General features: G+C 41.8%; 1 protein-coding gene and 1 long non-coding RNA gene across 2 annotated transcripts in view; one reads left to right on the top strand and one right to left on the bottom strand.

Moving 5' to 3' along the window:
- Nucleotides 1–27,436, bottom strand: part of OPCML (opioid binding protein/cell adhesion molecule like) — a 473,626-nt gene that overhangs the window by 201,695 nt on the left and 244,495 nt on the right. The window contains exon 2 of the mRNA XM_058544787.1: nt 17,382–17,614. Coding sequence (XP_058400770.1) covers nt 17,382–17,614 — 233 coding nt within the window. The remainder of the gene's footprint in view (nt 1–17,381; nt 17,615–27,436) is intronic.
- Nucleotides 20,267–26,549, top strand: LOC131408244 (uncharacterized). Its single transcript, XR_009220735.1, has 3 exons — nt 20,267–20,687; nt 24,042–24,157; nt 26,306–26,549. It is a non-coding gene; the product is annotated as an uncharacterized LOC131408244 (long non-coding RNA).

The raw sequence follows: 27,436 nt of genomic DNA, 5'->3' as shown, positions 1-27,436 counted from the left end.
TGAGTTGTCCCACTGACACCTGGGTCCATCATTTATTACCATAAATGACACTCCTGCACTCTTCCAGGGAATAGCAATGACTACAGCCCCTCTTACCTAGCTGTGTTCTGTGGAACCTAAAGTTCTTGAATCCAAACAGAATCCTTTCACTAAGAGCAGAACTTTGCATAATCATCAAGTTTGCAGGCCAACTAAATGTAAATGTATGCAAATGCACTGGCAAAGCTGGCCTGACCCTCAGGCCTTTCCAAAGGGGCCTTCCTTGCAGCAAATAGGTGTGCAGGGCCTGCTTAGAGGGGGAGAATTAGAAAGGCAGGAGGATTAAGGGAGCAGCAGAAGAGGAAAGGGAACTGGGAACAACTTTAGAAAGCAGTAAAGTGGGGAGAAGAGATGCAGAGACCTCATGGAAGTAGGCAAGAAATGACCGAACAACAAACCCCACTCAGCTAGCATGGAGATGGCTTTGTTCACAGCAGCTGTAGCCTGGGGAACGTTTACTACATGTCGGAGACAGCAAAATCACAGCGCAGCAACAGTTTCTGAGGAAAATGGGAGCATGTTCCAAATTGTATTATATCTAGAAATTATTTTCCCCTTCCTAACATCAGAGAAGTCTATAAAACCCCTCTTGCTGCAGCCACAATGGGCACTTTGTAGCAGATGTCGTTGCTGCTAGAAAACTTACAAGAATCTGTTTACACCGGCAAGTTGCCCTGTCGGTATTGCACAGACTTCTGCAGCAGCAAATGGGGATAGAAAGGACCAGACCAGGACACGCAGAGCAGATGAACTCTTGAGTGTCCTGGAGGCTGAGCACTGAAGATTTACTGAAAACCCATGGCAATTAGCGTGCCATCTCCAGCAAAAGGAAATGAGCAGGGAGGTGTGAGGTGGTAGATATCAGTGGCAGTCTTGGGCTATGCAGGATGCAAGAAAGAATTAGTAGCCCCAGAATCAGCACAAGACTAGAGACAGGCCAGGCTAGAATGGAGATAAACACTGTCTTAACCACTCTTGACCTAAGAATTCACTTACAGCCTATTGAGGAAGGAAGGCCTAGTAGTTACTGCTAGGCTCACCCGATAGCTATACCTGCATAATATGGGATTTGTAGTTTATTTTTCATGCACACACATGCTGAAATCAATTTGTTTCAGTTCCCTTCAACCAAATATTTTCACCCATCTTATCATTAAATACTTATTGATTGCTAATTCCATGCTAGACACATTTATAAGTATTTTTGAGCATCTAATCTATGTTAGGTCCTGTGCTATACATGGGAGGTAAACGTTTTTGTCTGCAGGGAGGTGAAAACTTGTCCCCATCTTCATGGTGCTTATGTTTTGGTGGGGAAATCAGTTGTGCAACTCAGTGGTTACATTACAGTGTAACAGAGCTATAACCAGAGATGTGAGACTTGGAAGGTCTGAGCTCATGTAAGATTGCCAGCTATTTCTAAAGGGAAGCTCCTGAACTGGTCAGGCACCAGCAGGAAACTATGGGGTTGTTGGGGTTCAGGGCAGGCTGCCCCAAGATGTGCCACTCTGGTATGTGGATTATTTCAAGCTGAAGACAATAAAGGCTCAGAAGACTCTGAAAGAAACTTTGATCCTCCCCACAACTAACTGCCTACAAGGATTTAAGATAGAAGGCCTGTCCCCAGGTCAGGCCATCACCATAGATAACTCTGGGTATCGATAGACTAGGAGGGCCATTGCTAAGCCCATTCTTATCAAAGTTCTGTTTACTAGACATTTATATTTGTAAGGGAAATCTCCATTTGTAAAGATATCTCCCTCTCTGTACCAGGAAGAAGGGGGGATGACCCCATCTCTAGAAACTTATCAATGTGGATAAATCTGCATAATAACCTTACTCTTGTTTACTGTGCTTTTCTGGTAATCTCCCATAACTGACTCCTGCCACCCACAACATCTTCCTTTGTCTTTAGCTGAAGATAGTATTTAAGAGGAGAACCTCCGCCATTTTGTCGAGTTACTCACTTTCCCTGGGTTTCTCCCACGTATATATGTTATAAATCTTTGTTTGATTTTCTCTTGCTATTTGGTCTCATGTCAATTTAATTTTAAGCCCAGCCAGAAAGGACTCAGAGTGGGTAGAGGATAGTCTTCCTCCCCTACATGGTGCACCAAAATGGAAGGAGAGCCGGGTAGTCACCATAATCCTGGGCTTTCTGTGACTGGCCAGCACACTGCATTGCCTAGCAAAGGCCCCTGAAGCTGGAGACTTCTCTTGATATGTACACCTGAGACAGAACAGGGACGAGACTCTGCCCCTCACCCTTAACCTCCCAGCCCAGCTATTTTTGAAGTCAAGGTAAGCAACCTTGGAACAGCAAAACTTCCCCCGAGCAGTTGACTCAACTACCCCATGTGCACAAAGCCTTGAGATGACCACTATACAACCTTCCTGGGGTGGCGGTAGAGAGCAACACCGCCATGTTGGACTGACTGGGCAGGTACAGGGACCACCCCTCTCCCACCCCCTCACTCCCCTATTCACCCCCCCCACCTCTCACGCCCCATGTGAAGAAGACACCACCAGGAAGAAAGGTGCAGATGCCTCCAGAAAAGGAGAATCGCGAGGCCAGTCCACTCCCTTCACCCCACAAGACTCAGGATGACTCCTTTCCAGGAGCCAGCCAGAGAGCCGCTTCTCCTGTGCTGTCTCCCTTGTGCTCCAGCATAAGCCCCAACAAAACCAGGCTTTGCTTGGGCCTCTTGTCAGTTTCTATTACACATAGAACCTAAGAGCCTAGGGTCGTAGCACACCTGTCTCTGGAGCTCTTCATGAGAAGTCAAGCTCTTCATTAACGGATTAGTTCAGTGCAGTCTAGTCCCTTCCACTGAGTGGGCAGATGTGTGCACTCCCCAGGGCTCCACACCTGCCAATTCATTGTCAGCAGGTATAACCTGGACCCAGTCTGAGGGAGAGGAAAGGTGACTACAGGCCCACAGTGATGCTCAAGTGACTTTGTATTGAGATATTATCACCTCCTGATCAACTATGTTCCTTAGGGACCTATTAGCCAAACTAGGGCCAGGGCACTGCAGTAGAAATGAAGATGGAACCAAAGACTTCCGAAACCGGCGAGAACCTGTCGACTCCCAGCTGGCCCAGCTTGAGGGGAGGTACTGGTGGCACTACGTTCTCACCTCAGTCTTCTCTCCCGCCCACAGCTGCCAAACGTTCACTTCTTATGGGGCAGTGAGGCTGCAAGGGGATCTCACTTCAGGGCTGTCCCGTCTGAGGTGCCTCCGCCCCCAGCTTGGCACTTTTTCAAAGTGAGTTTCCTTTGAAAGTTGCCTGAGTGCCTGCTGGTGGCCCCCTGGTCTTTCTCAGAGCTATCCTTGGGCATCTTTTAATGGCCTGACCTTAATTGCATTTTCCTGTATGTGCCGTGGCAGCCAGCATGCAGTTTAATAAAAGACTTTCAAGCTGCTGGGCCCATTATTCCCTCCCCACCTACATCTTATGTAGTAAAAGATTTTAAACCTTATTTTTAAGGTGATTGATTTGGTGTGTTTTCCACTTTCTTTCCTGCTGTGGGGACATTTTGCCTCTATGTGTGATAAGTTTTTTTAAAGGAACTTTGATTTTCCTGTCCCCTCACTTTCTACCCTGCTGCTGCTGCGGAACTAGGGCCTGGGAAGCTTTACTCCTCAAGTAGCTGTTTTGCGTCCTCTGATTCTATTATTAGTTGTTGGTGCTCTGGATTAGCCATGGCCGGGGCTCAGTGCTTGTCATTGAACACTCACACGGTGGGGTGCTTAAAGTGGGCACTTGGGGATGTGTGTGCTGCAGCCACAGACATTTTTTTCTTTTGAAAATGGAGCATAGACTTTTATTTTATTTTATTTTATTTTGGATGTGATAGCAGATAAGGGGAATTCATTACAAATGAAGTGATGCCATTCCGTATGTAGGTGTGTAGTAGTGGCCCCTTAAGATGTGGTCTGAGGAAGGGCTCTGAGTTTTGCACTTCTTTGCAGAAGTCACATTTATGCAAGGATGGAAGGTTTGATGACAACTCTGGTTATTTCTCTTTTGCCTCAAAGTTGTCTACTTCATATTAATTCTCTCTCAGTAAGTGCAATTATGTAATTTTTGGAGAAGTAACTCTTGGACATGAGACTATAACATTGCGACAGCAATATAAAAAGTAGTTATGAGGATAATATTTAAAAATAATAAGAATGACATAAAACTTTAAGGAGAGGGGATATCTGTGTTGAGGAGAGGGGATATCCCTCGCAGACACACACCCCTTCATATTTATTCAGGAGATGGCATCATTTCTCAATGATCTTCCATCATTATCCACAAAATCAATTATAACTTATAAAAACACATGGGGCCAATGAACAGAGGGTTGATAGTTTTAAGCACTACTGAATCATTCCAGCATAACCTGTCATGCAACCTCAGAGTCATTTTTTGGAGTTAACCAAGCAGCCTAAAACAAGTAATTTTAATATCTTTCTTTGTATAAGACCTAGTACAGAGTGTAGTCCACTTAATGCACAACAGTCTTAGGAAGGAGGTAGGGCAGGCTTTATTTCCTTCAATTTACAGATAAAGACACTGAAACTTAGCCAGATTAAGTAACTCACTTAAATTAACTCTAGTTAAATTTTGCATGCCTCCTACCTAGAGGCAGCCCAGTAAGTGGGTTTCTTTTCTGTGTATGTTTGAATTAAGGCTTTGGTTATCATTAATACTGTCTCTTCTGTTGTATTAACCTTGATATTATAGCACTTGGAAAATACAAGCCCAACCATCAGTTGCCAGAGATGTGATCAATGCTCACTGGTGGTGTGTAGGTGGGTGGGGAGAGGGTGGGATCCACAAGCCTTGCCTGAGCTTGCCTTTCCACAGGAGTGACTATATCAAACAGTAGCTTCCTGCCTCTTGTAGACAACATGCTGAAGGAGCTAAAGCAAAGTAGCAGGAGAGCAAGTGGAGAGCGGGCCATCCGTGGAGAGAACCATGGGGTGTCCTGGGCACCAAGGTGCAACGTGCGTTGCACTGGAGAAGACCATGTGGAGAGCCTCAGGAGCCCAGGGTAGCTGAGCTCAGCCAGTGGTCTCCCGCTCCATCAAGGGAGGTGTCCTCAGTACCCTGAGCCATTGGCTGGGCTCCCTCTGTCTCCTCTTTCCCTTTCTCTTGACCACTCTCTCCCTTTCTCTGCTTCCTTCATTTTCCACTGCATCCTTCATTTGTATCTCTGTCGGGCCTCTGCAGGCATCTTCTAGTTCTTCTTCCATCTCTTTCCTTTGCCACCTTCTTCTTTTCTAAATCATCCTGGCCTCAGTTCCACTTCCCCTGCACTCTGCTTCCCTGGGCTACTTACACTCCTATCAAGAGAAACAACAGGTGTGGCTCCCCATGCCCCTCTCTTTCAACAAGCTCAATCTGACCTGCTTTAGAAAGCTTTGTACCAGGGAGAGAAGTCATGTGTGTGGGTGTTGTTATAGCAAATTAAGTAGAATATCTATATCCTGAACCAAAAATTGACCGTTAACTCTATGCCTGAGGGAGACCAAATTTCTTGTCCTGGAGCAACTTGTGCCTTGGAAATGGAGAACACTTGGATGGTTATTAGATCTCAGGCCACTGCAGGGTTTTTATAAAGCACTCTCGGCTCCATTTTGATTCCTCATTTGGTGTTTTTGGGACACAGAGGACCTCTTCTGCCAACTTATAAATTCATTTAAAATTCGTGCTTTCCCTCTGAAAATTACCAATTACTAAAAGAGCCAATAATACTATAATTAATGATTATCTCTATCATAAGACAGAGCTTATTCTTTTTCGGGACTGACCTCAACTTAGGTGACATTCTGAGTGCAGTATTTCTGCAGCTCTGTTCATCACCGTTTCACACGCAGGGAACTCTCCTCTGCTTTCAACTAACAATAATCCAATAATAAAACGCCAAGTCCCGGGGGACTCGTGGCTCACTTACTTGGGGATGTTAGATCACCCAGGTAGCTGTTATGTTGTTTTTGAGGGGTAAAAAAATCTATCTGAACAGAAATTAGAAGGAATTAAGAAGATAAAAAGAGAAAAACAAGTGAGAAGAAAGAAGAGTGGGAAGAGGGGGTAAAATCTCTATTCCAACAATATCTTCTTCTAAAGCTGTTTATGATACAGAGGATTAGGTGGCTCGTATTCCACTGTATTAAATTAAATCCCGGGTCCTTTTCCTCAGACACATGCAGGCCTGAGAACATCAATCCTATCGTGACAAAATAGCCCTTGGGAAAAGGAATCCTCCTGGCAGAGTGCCATCCGGCTCTTATAAACTGTTAACCATGGTAATGAACCAATCTAAGAGACATATTAATAATGACATGAAGAGACACATTCATTGTTGATTGTTGAGATGGAGGCAGATTTATTGCCAGCTTGCCAGGAGGGAGGGCTTGGCCCAGAAATGGTGCAATTAAAAACAAATTGAATACAGGGACAAAGAATCAATAATCTAACAGGGCAACTTTTAGTTTGCAAAATACAAATATAAATTAATTGACCTGAACACAGTTTCTAACTGGTCATTAATGTCTGCTTGCTGGCCAATCAGAGCACATCATCCATCCCATTATGTTGATTGCAGCAGGCTGGGTGCGTGCACTTCCAGATCTGCCTGCCAGGGCTGCCCACCCGAGAGTCTTCTTTGGAGGTGATTCCCAACACCACTAAAGGAAAGTGGCTGTCTCAGATCCTTCCCTAGAAGTTCTAAATTATGGAATTTTTTAAAGGTTTCACTAAGAACTTCTTTATTCAATAGAAATGTTTTCGGTGCCTACAGTGTACAGTGATCTACCCTAAGCATGGAGAGACAAAGGTAATAAATCCAAGGTGGATGCTGTCTTTTGAGGTGTGGTCTACAATAATCTGTAATTTAGGACATTTTGTTATCATTTTTATGTATTGGTGACATTTAATATAAATTTGTTAAAGAGCCACCTTGATGGTCATTTCCATTCAGATTGTAATCCCTAAACTGTGCCCATATGAAAAATTATAGAGCCAATTCTGGCTCTTGCCTTCAAGAAAATTATAATCCAGGAGAGAAAAAGAGTTACACCCACCAATAGCTGAAATATGAAACGAAAAGTTACAGGTATTGTAAGGAAATGGAGGTAAAGTGGTATTGAAATTCCAAAGAAAGGCTTTGGCTTTGGGGGTTTATCAACTATAAAACTCTGCTGTTCAATATGATAGCCACTAGTCTGTGTGGCTATTTTTAATTAAATTAATTAAGATTAAATAACACTAAAAATTCAGTTCCTCAGTCATACTAGCATCTCAAGTTCTCAATAGCCACATGTGGCTAAGGGCTACCATGTTGGACAGTGGAGATATGGAACATTTCTATCATCATAGAAAGGTCTATGGGGCAGCACTGCTCTCAAAGGTAAAATGTCTACGGGACAGTGCTGTTCTAAAGGGACTGTAGAATTCGGATCTCCAGAGAAAAGAATATTCAGCTCAGATGGATTGTGTGAGAAATGGAAAACAATGTAGGACCCTGGGGGTTGGGGGGTTAGAGGACAAGTTTGGCCAAGTCGTGTGTAGGATATAAGAATGGAATAATAGAAAGTAAGAGTGGAAAAGTAGGTTTGGCCCTGAATTGTTTAGCACTTGGAATCATGATCTAAGATGTTTTGACTTTATTTTACTGTCAATAGGGAGTCATTAAAATTATGAGTAGGGAGAAGTGACATGATCAGATGTGTGCATCAGGAATATTTAGACGACAGTGTTAAAATGAGTTATAAGGAGGCAGAGACTGAGGATTGGGCAGCAATTAGGATGTGACGGTGAAAAGTCACTGGAGAGTAAGATTCTGCACTTTGATGGCAGTGGTTGTGGGAACAGAAAGAAAGAGAATGATTTTATTGGACATGACATCTGCTTTCATGGAGAAGAAAAACAGAAGAGTCAAAGCTGAAGCCAAATTTTTATACAAAGATGGTGTGTCCATGAACAGACATGTGAATTAAAAGAGGAGAAACAGGTTTTGGAGCGAAGAAGAGGAGTTCAGTGTGGGACGTGTGAAAATACCCATGGGATCCCCAAGTTGAAGAGTTCAGGAAAGAATCAGAACCAAGAGACTGGCATTAGGGAAGAAATTAAGGACAGGAAAGGTAGATTTAGGAGTCAATGATGCAGACCTGATAGTAACTCCAAGAAGGAAGTTATAATTACTAAGATAATTGAAATAAAAGGAGAGAAAAAGGTCTGAGGAGAACAGGTGTGACTGCAGAGATGTTCGAGCGGAGCCCTCTAACAGAGATAAGCTGGTAGGGAAAGCACGCGCACTGCGAGAGAACCGGGCATCAGCCTGGCCTGCTTATTTAAAAGGGACGGAATCAGGAAGAAGTTCCACACAGAGGTTAAGTGCAGGCTTCCACTATAGACTGAGCAGAGCTCAGATCACAGCTCTGTACTTATCAGCTGGTGACCTAAGGCAAGTTCCTTAGCCTCTCTGAGTCTCAGTTTCCTCATTCAAAAAACTAGGAAAATGCATCTACCTGCTGGGGTTAACTGGAGAGCAGGATTGGATTGTGTCTACAAAATGACTGCTGTACTAGGTACTCAGTGCATGCTACCCATGCTTTACAATTATTAAAAAACAAATCCTTGACTGCTTTCCTTGTAACTATTTTACTTCACTTCTATTGCTCTTTGATTTCTCTACCTATAGAGAATTATTAGTGAGAGAATAGACAATGGCTTTTTTTTCTCTTTTTTTTTGTGAGGAGATCAGCCCTGTGCTAACATCTGCCAATCCTCCTCTTTTTGCTGTGGAAGACTGGCCCTGGGCTAACATCGTGCCCATCTTGCTCCACTTTATATGGGACGCTGCCACAGCATGGCTTGCCAAGCAGTGCGTCGGTGCGCGCCCGGTTCCCCAACCGCAGCGGAGCACGCGCACTTAACTGCTTGCGCCACCAGGCCGGCCCCGTCAATGGCTTTTTAATACCTTTATGAGAAACCAAATGGGACTAAGTACAAAGGATAGTTATTGTCACCAAGACACTGTGTTTGAGGTAAAACTTGCCAACTAGGGGCTCAAAAAACCAGGTTTCAGACTCTCCAAATACGTGTACACATGCTACAGACAGGAAAATATCACTACTCTGAAATATCTGAAAATGTCAGATTACTCTGATGCTAAGCTATGACTAACTAGTCTTGTGAGTAGTGAAGTTTGAAATCTTATACAGGATCCTGACTATATCAGGGTCATGAGGAAATTTAATCTATTGGGAGAATTTATGAACATTTACTAATCTATCCTTCTTCTAAAGTGTGATTGCTTCCCCTGCTCACAGCAACAGGAAAGATCTCTTTGTATTTACTTGAGCTATTGACAGACTAGACTCTTAGGAAATAAGCTGAGATCACCATGCAAATTGAGTGAAACATAACAGGCATTTTATTTTCTCTTCCATCTCTACGTCAGTGATGGTTTTGAGAATAGACTTTATGACTGTTCCGTTTATTTAATTCTATTGCAAATAAGGCAGATGACAGCTCCAGGTCCCGCCACTTCTGTTTCTGGCTACTGTATGTATCACCGAACCAGGTGCCAGGACTGGCAGCACTGTCTTGGATCATGTGGAAGAGTGTCTCTGCTTTTGCCCCAACACAAGCCTGCACACTTTCACAGCCAGGGCTCTCAAGTGGGTTTGTTGTCCTCTTGGCAGACAGGGTCAAACCGTCTTCAGCCCTGACAATGTGTTCATCCTATGTTGAGTTTTGCTTTGGTTTCATTCCCCTTGGAAAATTCCAACTCTTCTTATTCCTATTAATTAAAAGATTATGTGTTACAGGAGGAATTGAGCATATATCCCCCCACTTCTAGAGGGAGGCTGAACCTATATATTTAATGTAAGGTGGGGTGGAATTCTGGAGGCCACAAAAGAAAAAGCCATGAAACCTGTGAAAACTGTGTGCATGCCTGTGTGACTGTGTGTGTGTGTGTGTGTGTGACTGCGTGTGAGTATGTGTGTGATGATCTTAGCTTCTAAGCAGAGCAGAACAAAGCCCCATATTTCGCCTCACAAAAATGGGAGTAGAGACTTGATAAAAGGAGAAATATTCCTTTTTACAAAATGTGCTTTGGACTGTGTTTTCACTAGCTACACAGGATGTCATGAAAGGTGTGGTAACCTAGGAGATTTGGTGGAGGTGAACTTCAATTCTATTCTGGCTATGTGACACGCCAAATTCAGATAATAGCTGAGTAACACAGCCTGAGGGAAGGGCTAGGGCTGAGGCATGGAGATTGTGAGTGGGGCCTCATTCTAGCTCTGAGGCAGGAGAACCAGGTCAGGCATGGAAGGAGCCTGCCTGGGGACGCCTTTCTTGTGAAGGAGGACTCTGAAATACCTTCCTTTATTGGGTGCAGCGGGCATTCTGAGAGTAATACCTTCATTCCTGATTCCTTCAAAGTTGTAGTTGCCTTTGTAGTTTACCCAGTCCTTAAATTAAGAATGTTAGTATATGTAACACAGGTTGATGTGGGGTGTGGAGGTTATAAGTGTCAGAGCGAAACAGGAAGGAGGTGTCTTGCTTTTTCAACCTCTGCAACCAAAAAGGAAACCACCGCCAGTGTGGGTAAGCAGTGCACAGAGTCACCACTAAATAGTGGGCTGAGGAAGATGACCTCAAATCCTAAGGGCTCTGAAGAAAATATGGATAAGAAAGAGAATAAGAGCAAACCTTCTGATGGCACTATCTGTGGGTGAAGGTGGAAAAGACGTGGAGTTCAGAGATGTCAGGCTATACGAAACCCTCCAGAGAAATTACATTAACAGCAATAATGTTACTGTCAGTTCAACCCTTCCATTTCAAAACCAAGAAAATGAAGCCCAGAGAAGTTGTTACACCTATTTTGCACTGTGGACCCTTTGGCCTGTGTGCACATACATAGAATTTGCAGCCTAAAGACCTCTTTTCAGAATCTTATTTTCAAATGCAAAATAGATAAATAAATAATAACAATAATAATATCCATAGGATTAAGGTATGCATGTGTGTACCTAAAGAAAATCAATTATATTGAATCGTATTCTGTACCCCAGGATAAGAAGCCAGGAACGGGGGGCCGGCCCTGTGTCTTGGTGGTTCAGTGCGCGCACTCTGCTACTGGTGGCCCCGGTTTGGATCCTGGGCGCACACCCATGCACCGCTTCTCCGGCCACGCTGAGGCCACGTCCCACATACAGCAACTAGAAGGATGTGCAACTACGACATACAACTATCTACTGGGGCTTTGGGGGACAAAAAGGAGGAGGATTGGCAATAGATGTTAGCTCAGAGCCGGTCTTCCTCAGCAAAAAGAGGAGGATTAGCACAGATGTTAGCTCAGGGCTGATCTCCCTCACACACACACAAAAAACAAAAAACAAAACCAGAAGCCAGGAAGGGGACAACCCAAAGACACAGGCTTGGGTGTCAGCAACAGAGCTCAGGCTGGGGAGTGAGTTTTTTGATGTCCAGTCTTGTTCTTTTCCACTTTTCCACCCTGCCTCTGGGAAGAGCAAGTGTGATTATAATTTAAAATAGAGGCCGAATAAATTAAATTTACTTCAGGTTGACTGCCTGCTTTTCTTTAGGCCCACAATTACAAATGTTAATTTAAACGACTGTAATATTTGGGAGAAGAGGGGAAAATAGCAGGAAAAAAAGGATGGTTACAATGGAAGCGTTGGAAATAGGTAGGAGCTTGGCAAAGTTGTAGGCTGTGGGCAGGTCTGCCTCCCTGGCCCTGCTGGAAACCTCCTTCCCGTGTCCTGCCCTGCAGCTGCCCCTGGCCCTGGCCTCAGCCTTGCCCATGCCACCCCAGCAATTGTCTCCTTAGCACCCACCCTTCTCAGTAGCACCTCAGAACTTTTGTATTTTTCTCACAAATAGTAACATTTACCTGTCCTTTTCTTAACTATGAGTTAGCAATCTAGCGTGCGAACAAAATACTGAATCTAGAATAAAAACACCTGATGTTAACCAGTGCTTTGCCACTTACCAGCTAGTGTAACGTGGCCAAATCACTTCAACTCTCTAAATCTCCATTTCTTTTCTTGGAATGTGGTGACTTTCTATCCTGCAGCCAGGGCTTTTGTGAAGAGTAATGAAAGGAGATAATGCATATAAAGTGTCTGTATTTTGATAGCTTTTCTCTAGAGACAAGTCTAGCGAAGGAAATTTAAAGCATTTAGTTAGCTTCATCATCTTTGGGCAAGATTTTAATCTTTCTAAGCCTCAGTTTCCTTATCTGTAAAATGTGAATTTGATGTAAACTTTGTAGGGTTGGTGTGAGGATCAATGGAGACACGGTTTATACTTAATGTGCCCAATGCAGAGGTCAGCTGGCACTCAGCAGAATCTAGGACCTGACTGGTTGGTAAATCCGACTTCCCTACCTGCTAAACTAAACTTTGGGAACCAATCAGTCTCACCTGAACTGACTCCAGGCTCAAAGACCCAAAATGTTTTGCAGACACAGAAATTGCATACGCTTGTTGTGGAGTCTCAGATGGGACAAATTAACATAATTCATCATTTCTAGTCCTTTGCATAAAATTGGGCTTAGCAAGAGGAGTTCATTCCATTAAAGGAAATATCTGGCAGTAAACAGATTTCTGAATTAGCCAAGAAACAAGAGAGCAGATAGAGAATATCAACATCCAAGGAGCAAAGATCCACCAGATCTTCCCATGTATCCATCCCTGACAATGACAAGAACTACTTCGATATGAGGATGTCCATATAGTTTCAGAATGCTGAAGAGTTCATGCGAGTTAGAATGACAGTTAGATCCCGGATTCTCAATGGGGCCAGAGTTTTCAGTACCTACATAGGATAAAGAGGTAACATTTAAAATGCCTATTCCTGGAGGAATGAGCTCTTAGTAAATTAATTATCTTCTCTGCCTCTCTCTCGGCCTCTCTACACCATCTATTGTAGCTTTGGCATCCCACTCCCACTGCTAATTTTCTTTCTTGAGCTTTGTCCTCAATTTCTTTTGGTATGATGCAACATCAGTAGCAGGAAAAAGTGGAGAAAAAAGAAAAGATAACTGGAAAATGCCCATGGATCTAGACTAGAGAAATAAATCTAGACATGGTTGTCAGTGGAGGTGGTGGAGCTTGCTGGAAAGACACTGATCTTGGAGTCCTTTGGCCATGGTTCAAGATCCCACTCTGCTACTCACTCACAGGGGACCCTGGCGGTCTCTTAACCTCCGTGAGCTGCAGCTATCTAATTTGCAAAGTAGAGATAATTCTCTACACTGCAGCCACCCAGGGCTTGTTGTGAGGGTCAAATGAGACAAAGATTGTGACCAGCACCATAAAGCACTAAATAAATGCATGGAATTCATGTTATTACTGTTATAACATATCTATTAGCTTGTCACATTGAAGACCCTCATCCCCCCAGGGAAGTGCTCTCCGTGACTGTCCACTCCAAGTCATCTCGACAGTGTCTGACTCTTTCCCCACCCCATCTGCTTGAAGGGGCTTTATGATCACTGCCTTCATAAGCTACTATTTCATTTGCTGTATCAGTCTGCTCTTCTGTTCATTTTACAAACATTTGCTGAATGCCTAGTATGCCTCAGACAGTGTGCTGTGTGCTGGGGGTGGAAATAAATAAATCATCGTTTCTGCTGTTCTCCAGGAATAGTTAATCTCAGAAAACTTATCTACTCTCATGCTAGTAAACTCATGATGAATCTCAAATCTCTTTCTTCTGGTCTTGAGTTACACCTGTTCCTTAGTTCTATAATATCTGTGTAATGTTTGTGTTTCCTTTACCCTTAAACCTAGGAAGCCTAATACTTTCCTTTCCTAGTGGCACAGAATTCTTACTCCACAATTACTAGTGAGGCCATCAACATTTCCCCAAACTCAAAAATGTTGATGATATCCTTTTAATCCTTCCTCTTTTGAGGCATTAGGATTAATCTTCTCAATTTCCCTCAGACAATATCTCTTGGAGGAATCTCCTCCATTTCTACAAGTAGACCTAAAGCCTGCTCTGGTCACATCTTTTGAGTGATGGAAGTAACTTATTGCCCATCCTTGTGCCTCCAGCTTCTCTCCACTACACCCCAACTCATACAGGGCTGTCAGACTGATTTTCCCACCTACCCGATAATCTGATTCCATAGTGACACTTCTCCCTTGCTCTGGATTTCCTTAACACCTAGGTATACAGTCTAGGTCACACTATTACATGCACTCACGTGGTGCCTTGAAATTATTCCCTCAGTGGCCAAGATGTACCTTGGGCATCCATAATAATGTTTTAATGAATGCACCTTCTTCTTTCAAACAGAAGGACTTGGAAATTAATTCCACCAGAAATGTGGCAAAGGCCACCTTATAAAACGGTACAGGACAGGCCCCAAGGTTAGTGACAGAGTGTCTCTAAGTCCCTCACACTGCAGGAGCAGGGAGCAAGAAAGCTGGACCCCGTGGGACTGCTCTCCCTTCTGCTAACAGCACTTGGTCGGCAGAGGTGAGGAGAGTCTAACATTCTCAAATGGATACAAGATAAACAAACATCTTCTTTTCTTTAACAGACAAGTTGTAGCTCGGAAATTTTTCAGTTTTTCTCATTGCAAAATCAATACCCATCAGCAGTGTGAAATTAAAGGCAAGATTAGGCCTCAGTTTTATACACGCCTTATTGTATTCCAAAAGCCTTCTACTCAGTCAGATAAATCTTCTTTAAGAGGATTAGGAAACTTTCATTATCTTTATCTAACCTGAGCTAACACTAAGTCTGAAAAATTAATCCATAGCCTGGACAAAAGCCGATAGCTGCTGGGAAGAAGGAGGATTCTTGAGCTTCTTTCTAATTGAGAGGTGAGGTCTCTGCTTCCACCCACTGGAAATTCAACTGGTCTCCAAAGGAAGAACAAGTCACCCCACTGCTAACCAAGACAGAAGGGAACACAGCTCCCTGAGCTCCTTCTTTCAACCTCTTAGTAAATGTCAAGACCAACCTGCTAAGTGCTCCAAGAGACGGTTCTCCCCTTCCACCTCCACCCTCGCTGATCTTTTGCATCGGATTTCTCAGGCCACCTCAGATGCCCAGAGCTACAAGAATGGCTTGGCCTGAAATGTGGAAACTATGAGGAACTGACCTCTGGAATTGAAGACTCCACTGCTCTGCATCTTGTTGGTCCTCAGACTCTTTCTGACCCAAAGTGGTGAGGCCCACAGGGAGACACCATCGGCTTCCATATCCAGCCCAAGGAATTGTTCCAAGTGCCTTATGAAGAACATTATCCCTGAAGCTCAGCATCACTATCCGTTTATGGCCTGTATTGACTGACGTGCTTACACAATCTGTCTTATTTCCTGAAAAGCGATAGCTTTGTTCTGTTTGATTTTGTTTCTCTATAGTCCCTGACAGTTCTTTTTTATTTCAGTGGCGCATTGCCTGAATTTGAAGATAACTTTGCTGTCAAGGCCACAAAGGTGCCATGGAGGCATCATTTCCAATGCAGAGAATTTCAGCTGCTCCAGAACCAAGCCCAGGTGGCAGGCTGGGTAGCAAGAACTCACAATCCCTTGTCTTCTGCACCCCTAGAAACTTTCAGCAGCCATTCCAGCTCATCTCAGATGACTGATCTCACCTAATGCCTCCACCATTCTCTGAGGAGAAGCATCAGACATGACAGTTGTCTTTATCTCCAGATGGCAGGCCCTCTTGTAGCTCCAAAGCAGTGATCATCACCAAGCCATACCCCTGGGTGGGACATGTATGGAGGATGGAACCAGCAGAGTATACAGACATCTGTTGTATTACAGGCTGATGTGGGCGTCTGAAAGCACACGGGGGTGGGAGAAGGGCTCAGAAGCTGAGCTGAGGCAAGGCTTTCAGCAATATGGCAGCACCAGGGCCTGCTGGGGAACAGCAGCTGCAGCAGACAGATCTCTGGCCCAGCACATGCCGTTACAAATGGCCCACAGAGCTGGAGACCTGGATGCAGTGCTAGCGAAGAGCTGCTCTAGCCAAAAGAAAAGAATGGCCATCCTGAACTGTACAAGCGATTGAAGCATGAAGAGACACCAACTTCTACTCAAACTCTCCATGAAACCAACTAAAATGCGCAAGACTATATTTTTTTAGAAAGGCAGGAGTGAGGGAATACATATTAGCTATACAAGGGTGCCATACACATTTTACAAAATGAAAAAGATCCATTGAATCTACTGGAGATGGGATCTGATGAAAGGCAATAATTAAAGACTTAATCCCACACAGGAACTCTTTCCAAGAGCTCAGTGTACGGCCCCAAGATGTCAGTGTAGGAGACTCTGAGAAAGGCCCACCCAAATCTCTCATCTGGTGGAGGAAGGATATGTCATTGGGGGTTGGGAACTAGTCTGCTTAGCACTTCATTGCTACCATGAGTTAATACCTGACAGAAATTGCTTTACATAGTGATGGGGGTGGGGGGTTAGCTGGGGGCAGTTCAAAATAAGTTCATTTGTATTCTTGCCTTGTTTAAAATGGTTCTCAAATTCTCATAACTGCTATCTGAATGTGTCGTTAATTCTTAATATTTGATATCTGAGATTCTGAACATTTTTTTAGCCCTGTTTTTTCCCTACAAAGTGAAATTCAAATGAAAAACTGTTAAATACTATGCCTGGGTTATACTGATTCAGATTTTTTAAGGGAGAATGGGAGAGGATGTTAGGAATTTCCTCCCCAACTTTTTTTAATTATATAGATTTATTTCCAACATAGACCTGGAGATACCATTTTGACTAGTATTCTTCCTAATCTCAGCTCCATTGTGGGGCTAAGAGAGAACACAGAGACTCAGAAGCAGTGCCAAAGAGGACCTGACTGAAGAGCACTCAGAACTCCTTCTGGAACATGCACAACCAGCAACTATCCAAAAACAGTCACAGTCACATGATTTCACATCAATATTATTGACCTTTTATTATGAAATAAGCCTATGAAAGATAATTAAAAGGCACAGAGGGTAGTACCGTGTCTATTTTTTAATATATCTTCCCCCAACTCCAGAGTGCTAAGTAACTTAAGATAGCTCAACCAGCTCATGCTAAACAACTTATTAATAAGAACAGAAGGAACAGAGATAAAATTCAGAAACTTTGTGAAGGCATTGAGTATTTAATCAAAAACCCAGCAGGTGGGAAGGAATCCAGGACATACACTCAGTCTCTGGATTCTATAGAGAAAAATGGCTTTTTGTGTCTTCATACATGAGTAGAAGCAAAGACTGAGATTATGCATCCCCTCCATCATTGACAGGAACACCAACCCTGATCTTAGCTGTGACTCACCTTGCACTATGAGATGAACCCGGGAAGTTTTAGGGTGGTTGTCCGTCTGCACAGAGCAGGTGTATGGGCCCTCGTCATACACATCCACGTTCTGGATCATGATGCTGTACTGGGTTGGTGTGTTGACCAGGATGATCACACGAGGGTCTATGGACCACTTGTCATTCCCAGCATAGAGGATGGTGCTGCGGTTTAGCCAGGCCACCCGGGTGACTCGGTCATCTATGGTACACCTGGGAGTAAGGGGAAGGGGAGAGGTGAGGGGAGGGAGGAAGTGGAGGGAGGGGAGGAGAGGAAAGGAGGAGGGGAACATTGAGGAAGGGAGGAGGGAAGAAGAAAGGGGGCAGGGAAGGAGAAAGACAGTATTGAGACATTATATTATAAACGTGGTTGTTGTATTTCAAGGAGTAATGAAACAACATAACCCAGTGCTAAAAGGAGACAATCAATTACTGATGAAACATCCTAAATATAGGGTAACAGTGGTCTGAATCATCCTGAAGAACCGATCATACAAAATCATTTTCATTTGATTTGAAACATATTATGTGAATATCTTTGCTGTATATTTGCTTTCCATCTTATTTTTTCCCCCTAGGCTTATAAAAATTAATTTACATTTCTTGAGCACATTTACTACCTGTGGGAGAAGTGGCCCAGGGGTCTAGGAAAGAGAAAGTGGATCCGTATTTCAAATAGGTCACAGATACTCCACAAAGCAAATACTTAACTTGTTGTTAGTAAAAATTAAACATATCTACCTCCCGACTTCCCTAGTGTTGATAATCTCCTTGTACCACTAAACTGCCTAAAGCCTGTAAACTACAATTTATAACATGGATTGGTAAAATTCACCTTAGAAAGTCAATAACTTTTATTATTATGGGGGTGGCATTGGTTTATAACATTATATACATTTCAGTTGTGCATCATTGTATTTCAACTTCTGTATAGACTGCATTGTGTTCACCACCAAAAGTCTGATTGCCATCCATTACCACACACATGTGCCCCTTTACCCTTTTCACCCTCCCCCCATGCCCCTTCCCTCTGGTAACCACCAATCTGTTCTCTGTATCTATGTGTTTGTTTGTTTGTTGTTGTTTTATCTTCCACATATGAGTGAAATCATACAGTATTTGTCTTTCTCTGACTTATTTTGCTCAGCACAATATGCTCAAGTTCCATCCATGTTGTCGCAAATGACACGATTTTGTCCTTTATATGGCTGACTGGTATTCCTATATATATATATATATATATATAATGTATATATTATATATATATATATATATATACACACACACACCACATCTTCTTTATCCATTCATCCATTGATGAGCACTTAGGTTGCTTCCAAGACTTGGCTATTGTGAATAATGCTGCAATGAATGTGGGAGTGCATATATCTTTTTGAATTAGTGTTTTTGTGTTCTTTGGATAAATACCCAGAGGTGGAATAGCTGGATCATATGGTAGTTTTATTAGTAGCAGTATTTTTTTTGCAGGGAAAGATTGACCCTAAGCTAACAACTGTTGCCAATCTTCCTCCTTTTTCCCCCCCTCAAAGCCCCAGTACATAGTTGTGTATAGTTGTAAATTCTTCTGGTTCTTCTATGTGAGCTGCTGCCATAGATGGCTACTGACAGACAGGTGGTGTGGTTCCGCGCCTGGGAACAGAACCCAGGTCGCGAGAGCTGAGCATGCCAAACTAACAGCTAGGCCATCAGGGCTGGCTCTATTTTTAATTTTTTGAGGAATCTCCATACTATTTTCCATAGTGGATACACCAATTTACATTCCCACCAACAGTGTACCAGTGTTCCCTTTGTTCCTCATCTTCTCCAACATTTGTTATTTCCTGTCTTTTTAATAATAGCCATTCTGACAGGCATGAGGTGATACCTCATTGTGGTTTTGATTTGCATTTCCCTGATAATTAGTGATGTTGAATATCTTTTCACGTGCCGGTTGGCCATCTGTATATCTGTATATCTTCTTTGGAAAAATGTCTGTTCAAATGCTCTGTCCCTCTTTTAATCAGGCTTTTTGTTGATGTTGTTGTTGAGTTCTATGAGTTCTTTATATATTCTGGATATTAACCCCTTATCAGATATATGATTTGCAATTATCTTCTCCCAATCAGTAGGTTGTCTTTTCATTTTGTTGGTGTTGGGAAAACTGGACAGCCACATGCAAAAGAATGAAAGTAGACCCTTATCTTACACCATACACAAAAATTAACTCAAAACGGATTAAAGACTTGAATGTAAAACCTGAAATCATGAAATTGTTAAAAGAAAACATAGGCAGTACACTCTTTGACATCGGTCTTAGCACTATCTTTTTGAATACCATGTCTCCTCAGGCATGGGAAACAAAAGGAAAAATAAACAAATGGGACTACATCAAACTAAAAAGCTTCTGCAAAGAAAGCCAACACTTTTTGAGGAAGTGATGGCTACCTCTTGAGGTTTCAGGGGAGGAAAGGAGAAAATGGTCAAGGGTCAGGCAGAGTTCCTCCTCCCTCTTGCACTCCTCTCCCTAGCCCCCCCACACCCCAACCAGAGAGAACAATGTGGCTGATGTCACTTCTGTTATCACCAAGGTAAAGATGATAAAGATGATACCTCTGCCTCTCCCACGTCTCACCGACTCTTCCCAACAACTGGAGGCTATCGACCCAAAAGGAATTTGCGTTTTGCTGTATATGACCTGCAGGCTATCAGATTTAATAAAGAAATAATTGTACTTGCTGGTCAGGAAGAAAATTTGCATATGTGCCCCAGGAACTTAGAACCTTTCAATGGAAAATTGAGAGAATGGAATCCTTTATAAATGTGGGTTTGCAATGAAGTCCATGGTAAAGGGCCCTGGGTGTGCCCACGCACTACTCAATGTTCTAGTCGGAACCTGAGTTGCAGTACCCCGGCAAATGGGAAAGTGTGATTAACAGCCATGCTGCCTCCGGATGTCCAAGCAGAGAGGGTGAGGCGTGCCTCCTGGGGAGGAGGAACGTGAATCCAGCACTTCCAGGTGAGGAGACAGGCGGAAAACACGGCCATACCTCACCAAATCTGATCGCATTTTGACTGACAGCAGAGATCCTTCTGACAGGGCCCAGGAGCCAGGAGGAACACCAAAGACACTGGCGATGGAAGAGAGAGGGCGCACATTTTGGACATGCTCTTTTCTCTTGAAACAAAGTGACCAGCCTGAAATAGTCTGAGTGGTCAAGGGAACAGAATGACACTGGAGCACCAAAATGACAGCTCTGTGAAAGGGGAAAGCCTTCAGTCTGCAAAGGTACTCTCTCCATTTTGTAGGAGGAATAAAAACAGTACTAGCTTTCAATCACAGAGGTCTTTTTATGTACAGGCCCACCTGTCCTTCAGTAGGTGTGTGTGGCCATGAGGCAGGGGTGGGGTGATAATTAGGTGCTTTCAAAGTATGGCAAGAAAAGATCTTTATAATTTCTAAAATTTAAGTTATAGTTGCAAAGGATGCATTTGTATTCTGGGGAGAATATTCACATTTTAAAATTAAAATGTCACAATATTCATATATATATATATATATATATATACACACACACACCTATATATACACACACAGATATATATTTTTTCAATGGAATTTAAATACCATAGTGATTTGATACTCATGATATTCTATTTCCAAAATTCATGAACAAGCTTTTCTTTTTTACTCATAAAATGTCATCATTCCTTTTTTAAACTTAAACTTGTGTTTCCATTATATGTCCTCTACAAGACTTTATCCTGATATAATATTTTATGCTTAAAAATCTTTTATTGATCAGCTGTCATATTTATTTGCAACTATATAGAGAGAGAAAATTTAAATTTAAATTTATTTTATGTTCTGTGACCATAAAGCTCTGAGTAATAATATTTTCTTTTAGAATGAGTTATTACTAGGATAATATTGACAAAACAACATAAATATACTAATATACTGTACATGTTGTTAAGTAATAATTAAACATAAAAAGTAAACTTTTACTGGAAATATAGCTCTTAATGAGATAGATGAGGTTTTTTAAAATTATACAGTGAATAAACATCATTACTGCCTGAATGAAATAGAGCTCAGGATCAATTCTATTCCTATTTTTGCTTTGAGAGAAACCTAATGCACATAAGCAAAGAGATGGAAATGTAAATCTTGTATAGCAATGTCACTCAATTCTTTGAACCCCTTCCAAGATAGATGCCAAAAATCACATAATAATATAGCTTCAAAAATTATTTTAATGATCTCACAGCTGACAATTCAATTAGTTCCTCCTTCAATTTCTTTTAAAGCAATGAATTGGAAAATACCTGATTTGCAAAAGGCTTTGTAACCTAGTATTAAATTCATTCAATCTCTCTCTCGCTATCTGGACAGTATATTGCTAACATTTTACCAGGCTTTTTCAAATGACTATTCAAGATATGTTACTCTTTCACTTAGAAACATCTTGTTTAACCCAATACACTCAGATAGGTGGGGAAATTGAAATATTGTTTATTTTAACATGTCAAATCACACTGTTCTGTGTAGAAAACATCTCTTTCTATGTCTGCATCCTAATTCCAAGATAGAGATGGCACCAGCTTTGCCATGAATTTATTACTGATGAAATAATGTGCAGTGACCCTCAGTACTTCTCTGCTTTACTTTGGTGGGACTCGCCTTCAAGAGTGACCCTCTGATAATAGCTGGGTGGTGAACGTGACAAAGAAAGTGACAGAAAATTCTCTCCTGGACAATTAGTAAAGTGGGAGCAGTCAGAAAGGAGAGCCAGAATTACAATTCAATCTCAGGCACTTTCTCAGGCAGATTGATTTTAGGAAATTTGAGATCTTGAAAAGTATTACGTTAAAACTATCACTGCCCTTGTATAAGACCCCAAATTGCAGGTTGAGGGTACATACAACCAGTTCAGATTACCATGAGGTCTGGTAGGAGCTGACTTTGAAGCACATCAATCCAAATCTACCCTCCAGGGCCAGAGCACTCGCTCAGTGCCCTGCCACACAGCCCTCGGACAGGCTCATGTACCCCTCAGGAAGATATACCCCAGATGGATGAACAGGGCCCAATTTACCTGCTCTCAAACCTGGGCCTCATGAGTGGGCATGGAGGGCAAATACAGGAGTAACTGGGTAAATCTATCTCTCCGAGTGGGGCAGAACTGGTTCACTGAGTCTGTGCAGTCCTAGGACATCACGAATGACAAACATGATAGAAGGACGATATTGGTTGAGGATAGTTATTTTCCTCATAATGTTTCTGTGCTTCAGAAGAAACTGTAGTTTCAACATTTCTTGCTATCTTCCATTACCATAGGACTCTTTTACCATCTTCTGAGCAGCAGGAAGAAGAGCTCAGGGAAGGACTTCATATGCTTAAGTGCTCTTCCAAACCTGGCTCCTTCCCTGCTGTTTATGGCTATGTTCTGGACTTTCATTAACAAGAAGCACATAGCAGAGAATTTTTGATGCCAAATAAGAGAGATCCAAGAAGAAAGTCCAGAAACATTAATGACAATTTTCTGATTTCTTGAAAACTCTTTCAGGTGTTTGAAATTCTTATATTCTAAGCTAACCCTACCTACTGGTCCTTGATAACACAGAACTCATTACAACTCTATCACAAATAATGTCTACAATTATATAGTGCTTATTCTGTGACTACACAGTTTAAGAACTTTCCATATATCAGGTCACTCTATCCTCACAACTACCCTTTGAGGTATGCTCTACTGTGATCCACATTTCACAGATAAGGAAACAGGAAGAGGGGTTTAGGACCCTGAAATCCAGAGCTGGTATCATCAGAGAAGGGAATCTACACTTAGGCAGCCTGGTGCCAGAGGCCCTGGACTTAAGGGCTGTGGTGTTCTCCTCAAAAAGAAAGTGCCTGTGGCTCGAGAATTCAAGTAATAAGGCCAGTAAGTGTTGGCTGGAACTTTCAATCAGCTTCCCTCAAATTTATGGTTCTTATTTAATTTTCTCGTCAGAGATCAAATAGCTTAGGAGACCAGGAAGGATATTTGGAAGTGACTGTTGCACATCCTTAAGCCGCCTCTAGGTACGTGGGAACAAAGGAGGTAGAAATAAGAATCAGGAAGAGCGAAGAGATTTTGCAGGCGAAGTTATCGTTTCCAGCTCCACTGAACGTGGAACGTGTGATTAAGATGCAGGGTCATCTTGTTTATTTGTTTTCATTTTGTTTTTTTTTTTTCAGAGGAGGAGGTGCAGTTAGGGGAAACCCATGACTTAAAGCAATGGTTATCAAACTTTAGTGTGCATCAGAATCAGAGATCTTTTTAAAACAGGTGGCTGAGCCCCACTTCTAAGAGCTTCTGGTTCAGATAGGCTAAGAATTGCATTTCTAACGAATTCCTAGGTGAGGTCAGAGCTGCTGGGCCCCAGTGCTGCTGGTCTGGGGACTCCTTTTTGAGAACCACTGCCTTAAAGAAACCAGACAAGAGACAGATTGGAATTTAATCAAAATGATAAAATCTTCCTAAAAAGTGAAATTGGCCAGCTCTAATTTTTTTTTGTTTGTGCTCATTACATTTGTTTTTATTTCTGTATTTTGCTTCTGAAAATTCAAAATTAAAAAGTGCCATGCTTCACACAACAGATACTTCGTGAGGGTCTAATGTATACCAGAGAATGGTCCAGGAGCTGAGAATCTGGGAAATACGCAGACAAAGGTCATGTCCCTTAAAGTGATGTCCAGTGAGACAAAGAAAGCATGTAAGTAGATAAATATACCAGTTTTAGGAAATTATGAGTGGTGATAAATAAAGCAGGGTGAGGAATGGAGAGTGCCACGGGGCCTGGGGACATGTTTGAGACAGAGTGGTTAGGAATGACCCCCTGTGGCCTGTATGCGAGATGTTGAAGTTTTTACAATCTTAACTCTGAACGCAATACGATATATGTCTAAAAATCAAGTCTAACTAAAGTAAATGTCACACCTCCCTTACATGCATAGATAGCTGCAGGAACATTTAGATAATCTGGTAGCTGGAGAACAAGTCTTTTAAACCAGCCTAACAAATGGTGTCTCTCCATATGGATGATATTGTAGATGCTGGTGTTCAAAGAATTGACAATTGGCATTTTGAGACACTGAAGTTAACTAGAAAATGCCCTTATATTTCCACCTTTGTTATTGGGATATAACATATGTACCATATAAAATATGTTGCATGCCTCTCTGCCTTACTGAGTAGACCTTGGCAAACAGAGTTTAATCTCTAATACAAGCTCATCCTTCCAAACTCCCACTTTCTCTGTAATGCAATGTTACCATGAAGATCCTGGACTTCCTCACAGAAACGACAACACTGGATTTAATTATTCATGCACTTATGTAGAAGAGCATATATATCACATGGATAATAACCAAGTCAGTCTTCATTTTGTGTCACCGGCACCTCCCGTAGCCCACCAGGCATCTAGTAGGAAGGAGATCAATACATATTTATAATGACTAAAAGATGTAAGTCAACGTTTTTCAAACTGGCATCAAAAGAACCCACATAAGAGTATAGCTAATGATACTCTATTATATACTTGAAAGTTGCTAAGAGAGTAGATCTTAAATGTTTTCACCAGAAAAAAGAAATGCTAGGGCCGGCCCCGTGGCTTAGCGGTTAAGTGTGCGCACTCCGCTGCTGGCGGCCCGGGTTCGGATCCTGGGCGCGCACCAACGCACCGCTTCTCCGGCCATGCTGAGGCCGCGTCCCACATACAGCAACTAGAAGGATGTGCAGCTATGACATACAACTACGTACTGGGGCTTTGGGGGAAAAAATAAATAAATAAATAAATAATAGTTAAAAAAAAAAAAGAAATGCAATTTATGGAATGGGATGGAAGTGTTAGCTTATGCTATAGTGGTAATTATTTTGCCATAAATGAATGCATCAAATCAACATGTTAGACTTCTTAAATTTACACAATGTTATATGTCAATGGCATCTCAATAAAGCTGGAAAAAAAAGAACCTACATAAGGTGAAATAGATGTCCTTGGAGATATATGTATGTGTACGTCTCTCTATGAGTTATATACACACACACACACACACACACACACACACACAGGGTCCATGGGTTTTCTACTTGTATTTTTTAATTTAGTGTTTTCATTTTCATAATACTCTGGGAAAATATAATGTATACATATGCTGGATGTGGTATGACCACAATTAGATTTATTTATTTATTTTCTTTTTTATTGAGGTACATTGGTTATAACATTATATTAATTTCAGGTGTACATCATTTTATTTTTATTTCTGCGTAGACTACATCATGTTCACCACCCAAATACTAATTAAAATCCATCACCACACACATGTGCGAATCACCCCTTTTGCCCTCCTCTCTCCCTCTTCCCCTGTGGTAACCACCAATCCAATCTCTGTATGTGTTTGTTTGTTGTTGTTTTTATCTTCTATTTATGAGTGAGATCATATGGCATTTGACTTTCTCCCTCTAACTTATTTCGCTTAGCATAAAATCCTCAAGTTCCATCCATGTTGTTGCAAATGGCAAGATTTCATCTATTTTTATGGCTGAGTAGTATTCCATTGTGTATATATACCACATCTTCTTCATCCATTCGTCCCTTGATGGGCACTTAGGTTGTTTCCAACTCTTGGCTATTGTGAATAACGCTGCAATGAACACAGGGGTGCATGTATCTTTACACTTTCATGTTTTCATGGTCTTTGGATAAATACCCAGCAGTGGAATAGCTGGATCATATGGTACTTCTATTCTTAATTTTTTGAGGAATCTCCACACTGTTTTCCACACAATTAGATTTAAATGTTCAGATTTGTGTCTATTATTACAATGATATCGAAGAGTACTTCTTTCATTGTTTCAGGCTAATGAGAAAAATACAGAAGTGGACTTACTGTGTCAGCGATGCATTCGTGACAAGGAGAGCTGAATGATGCCAGGGTCCACTATGACAGTGAAGGTTCCCAAAAGTTGGAATGAACCAACGTGGAAGAGAACTTGGTCATCACGCGGCACATGCTGAAGTCAAAAGTGATGTTCTCACGGCGGTCAGTACCATATTCACATTGCAACTTGGAAATTAATTTTAATAAAACATCATCTGTTCCATTAAATTAATGTTGTGGATTTTAATTTTAGTGGACATATATGTATGCGATTTATAATTTTAGTTTTGGAGTCATATAAGGGTATAAGGTTAAGGCATTTACACCTATTTTTATAATTTTATGTATATAAAATTTTAAAAATAATGTTACACCAGGAATCCCTGAGAACCTGTCTCTGCCCACCCCAGCCCCATGCCTTTAAAATGGCCTTCTAGAGAGTCCTCAATCTAAGAAATGCCGATAAAGGTGATGGGGTTGAATGTTAAAGCTCAAAATGCACTTCTCTGAATTTCCTTTTTAAATTTACCCACAATATTAGTTTGTTTTTTGCTTTTGTTTTGTCTTTTGCCTATTTTCATGAATTGAGAGTTAACTGAATTTCAGTTAAGAACTTCACACGTATTAAACTATATTAATAATGCCAGTTTGAAAAAAGAGAGGGAGAAGATCTTGCATTAGAGAATTCAAAGACCAAAAATAAATGAATTTTTACAAGAAAAGAGAGGAGGCAAGCCAAAATGAAATATTTTTAGATCATTTCTCAAGGTATTCTAAATTGCACAAAGCTGTTCTCCTGGGAAGCTTTAACTACTCAGTTATTTCCTGAGTTACAAATACAGCCAACCCTAGAGCACCAACAAGGACCCTACGTTATGTCAGGGAAAATCTTATGATTCAGATAGTCGAAATTCAGCAAGAGTAATAACTCTGCTAGAGCTAATAGTTGCCGATAAGGTGTTAGTGGAGAATATACATGAGTGCCTCAGCAGAAGAGGGGGAGGGATTCGAGCTGCTTAGAGAGGGTCCGGTATGAAAATATTTCCATAGTGCAAGAGGCTGCCAGATACATGACATCTGCAGATTGTTCCTAATTGGAAGGTGGAGCC

The sequence above is a fragment of the Diceros bicornis genome, chromosome 7 (assembly GCF_020826845.1).
Source record: "Diceros bicornis minor isolate mBicDic1 chromosome 7, mDicBic1.mat.cur, whole genome shotgun sequence".
Classification (NCBI taxonomy): Eukaryota; Metazoa; Chordata; class Mammalia; order Perissodactyla; family Rhinocerotidae; genus Diceros; species Diceros bicornis.
Note: the sequence above shows the minus strand (reverse complement) of the source record. Positions and strands in the feature narration are given on the sequence as shown.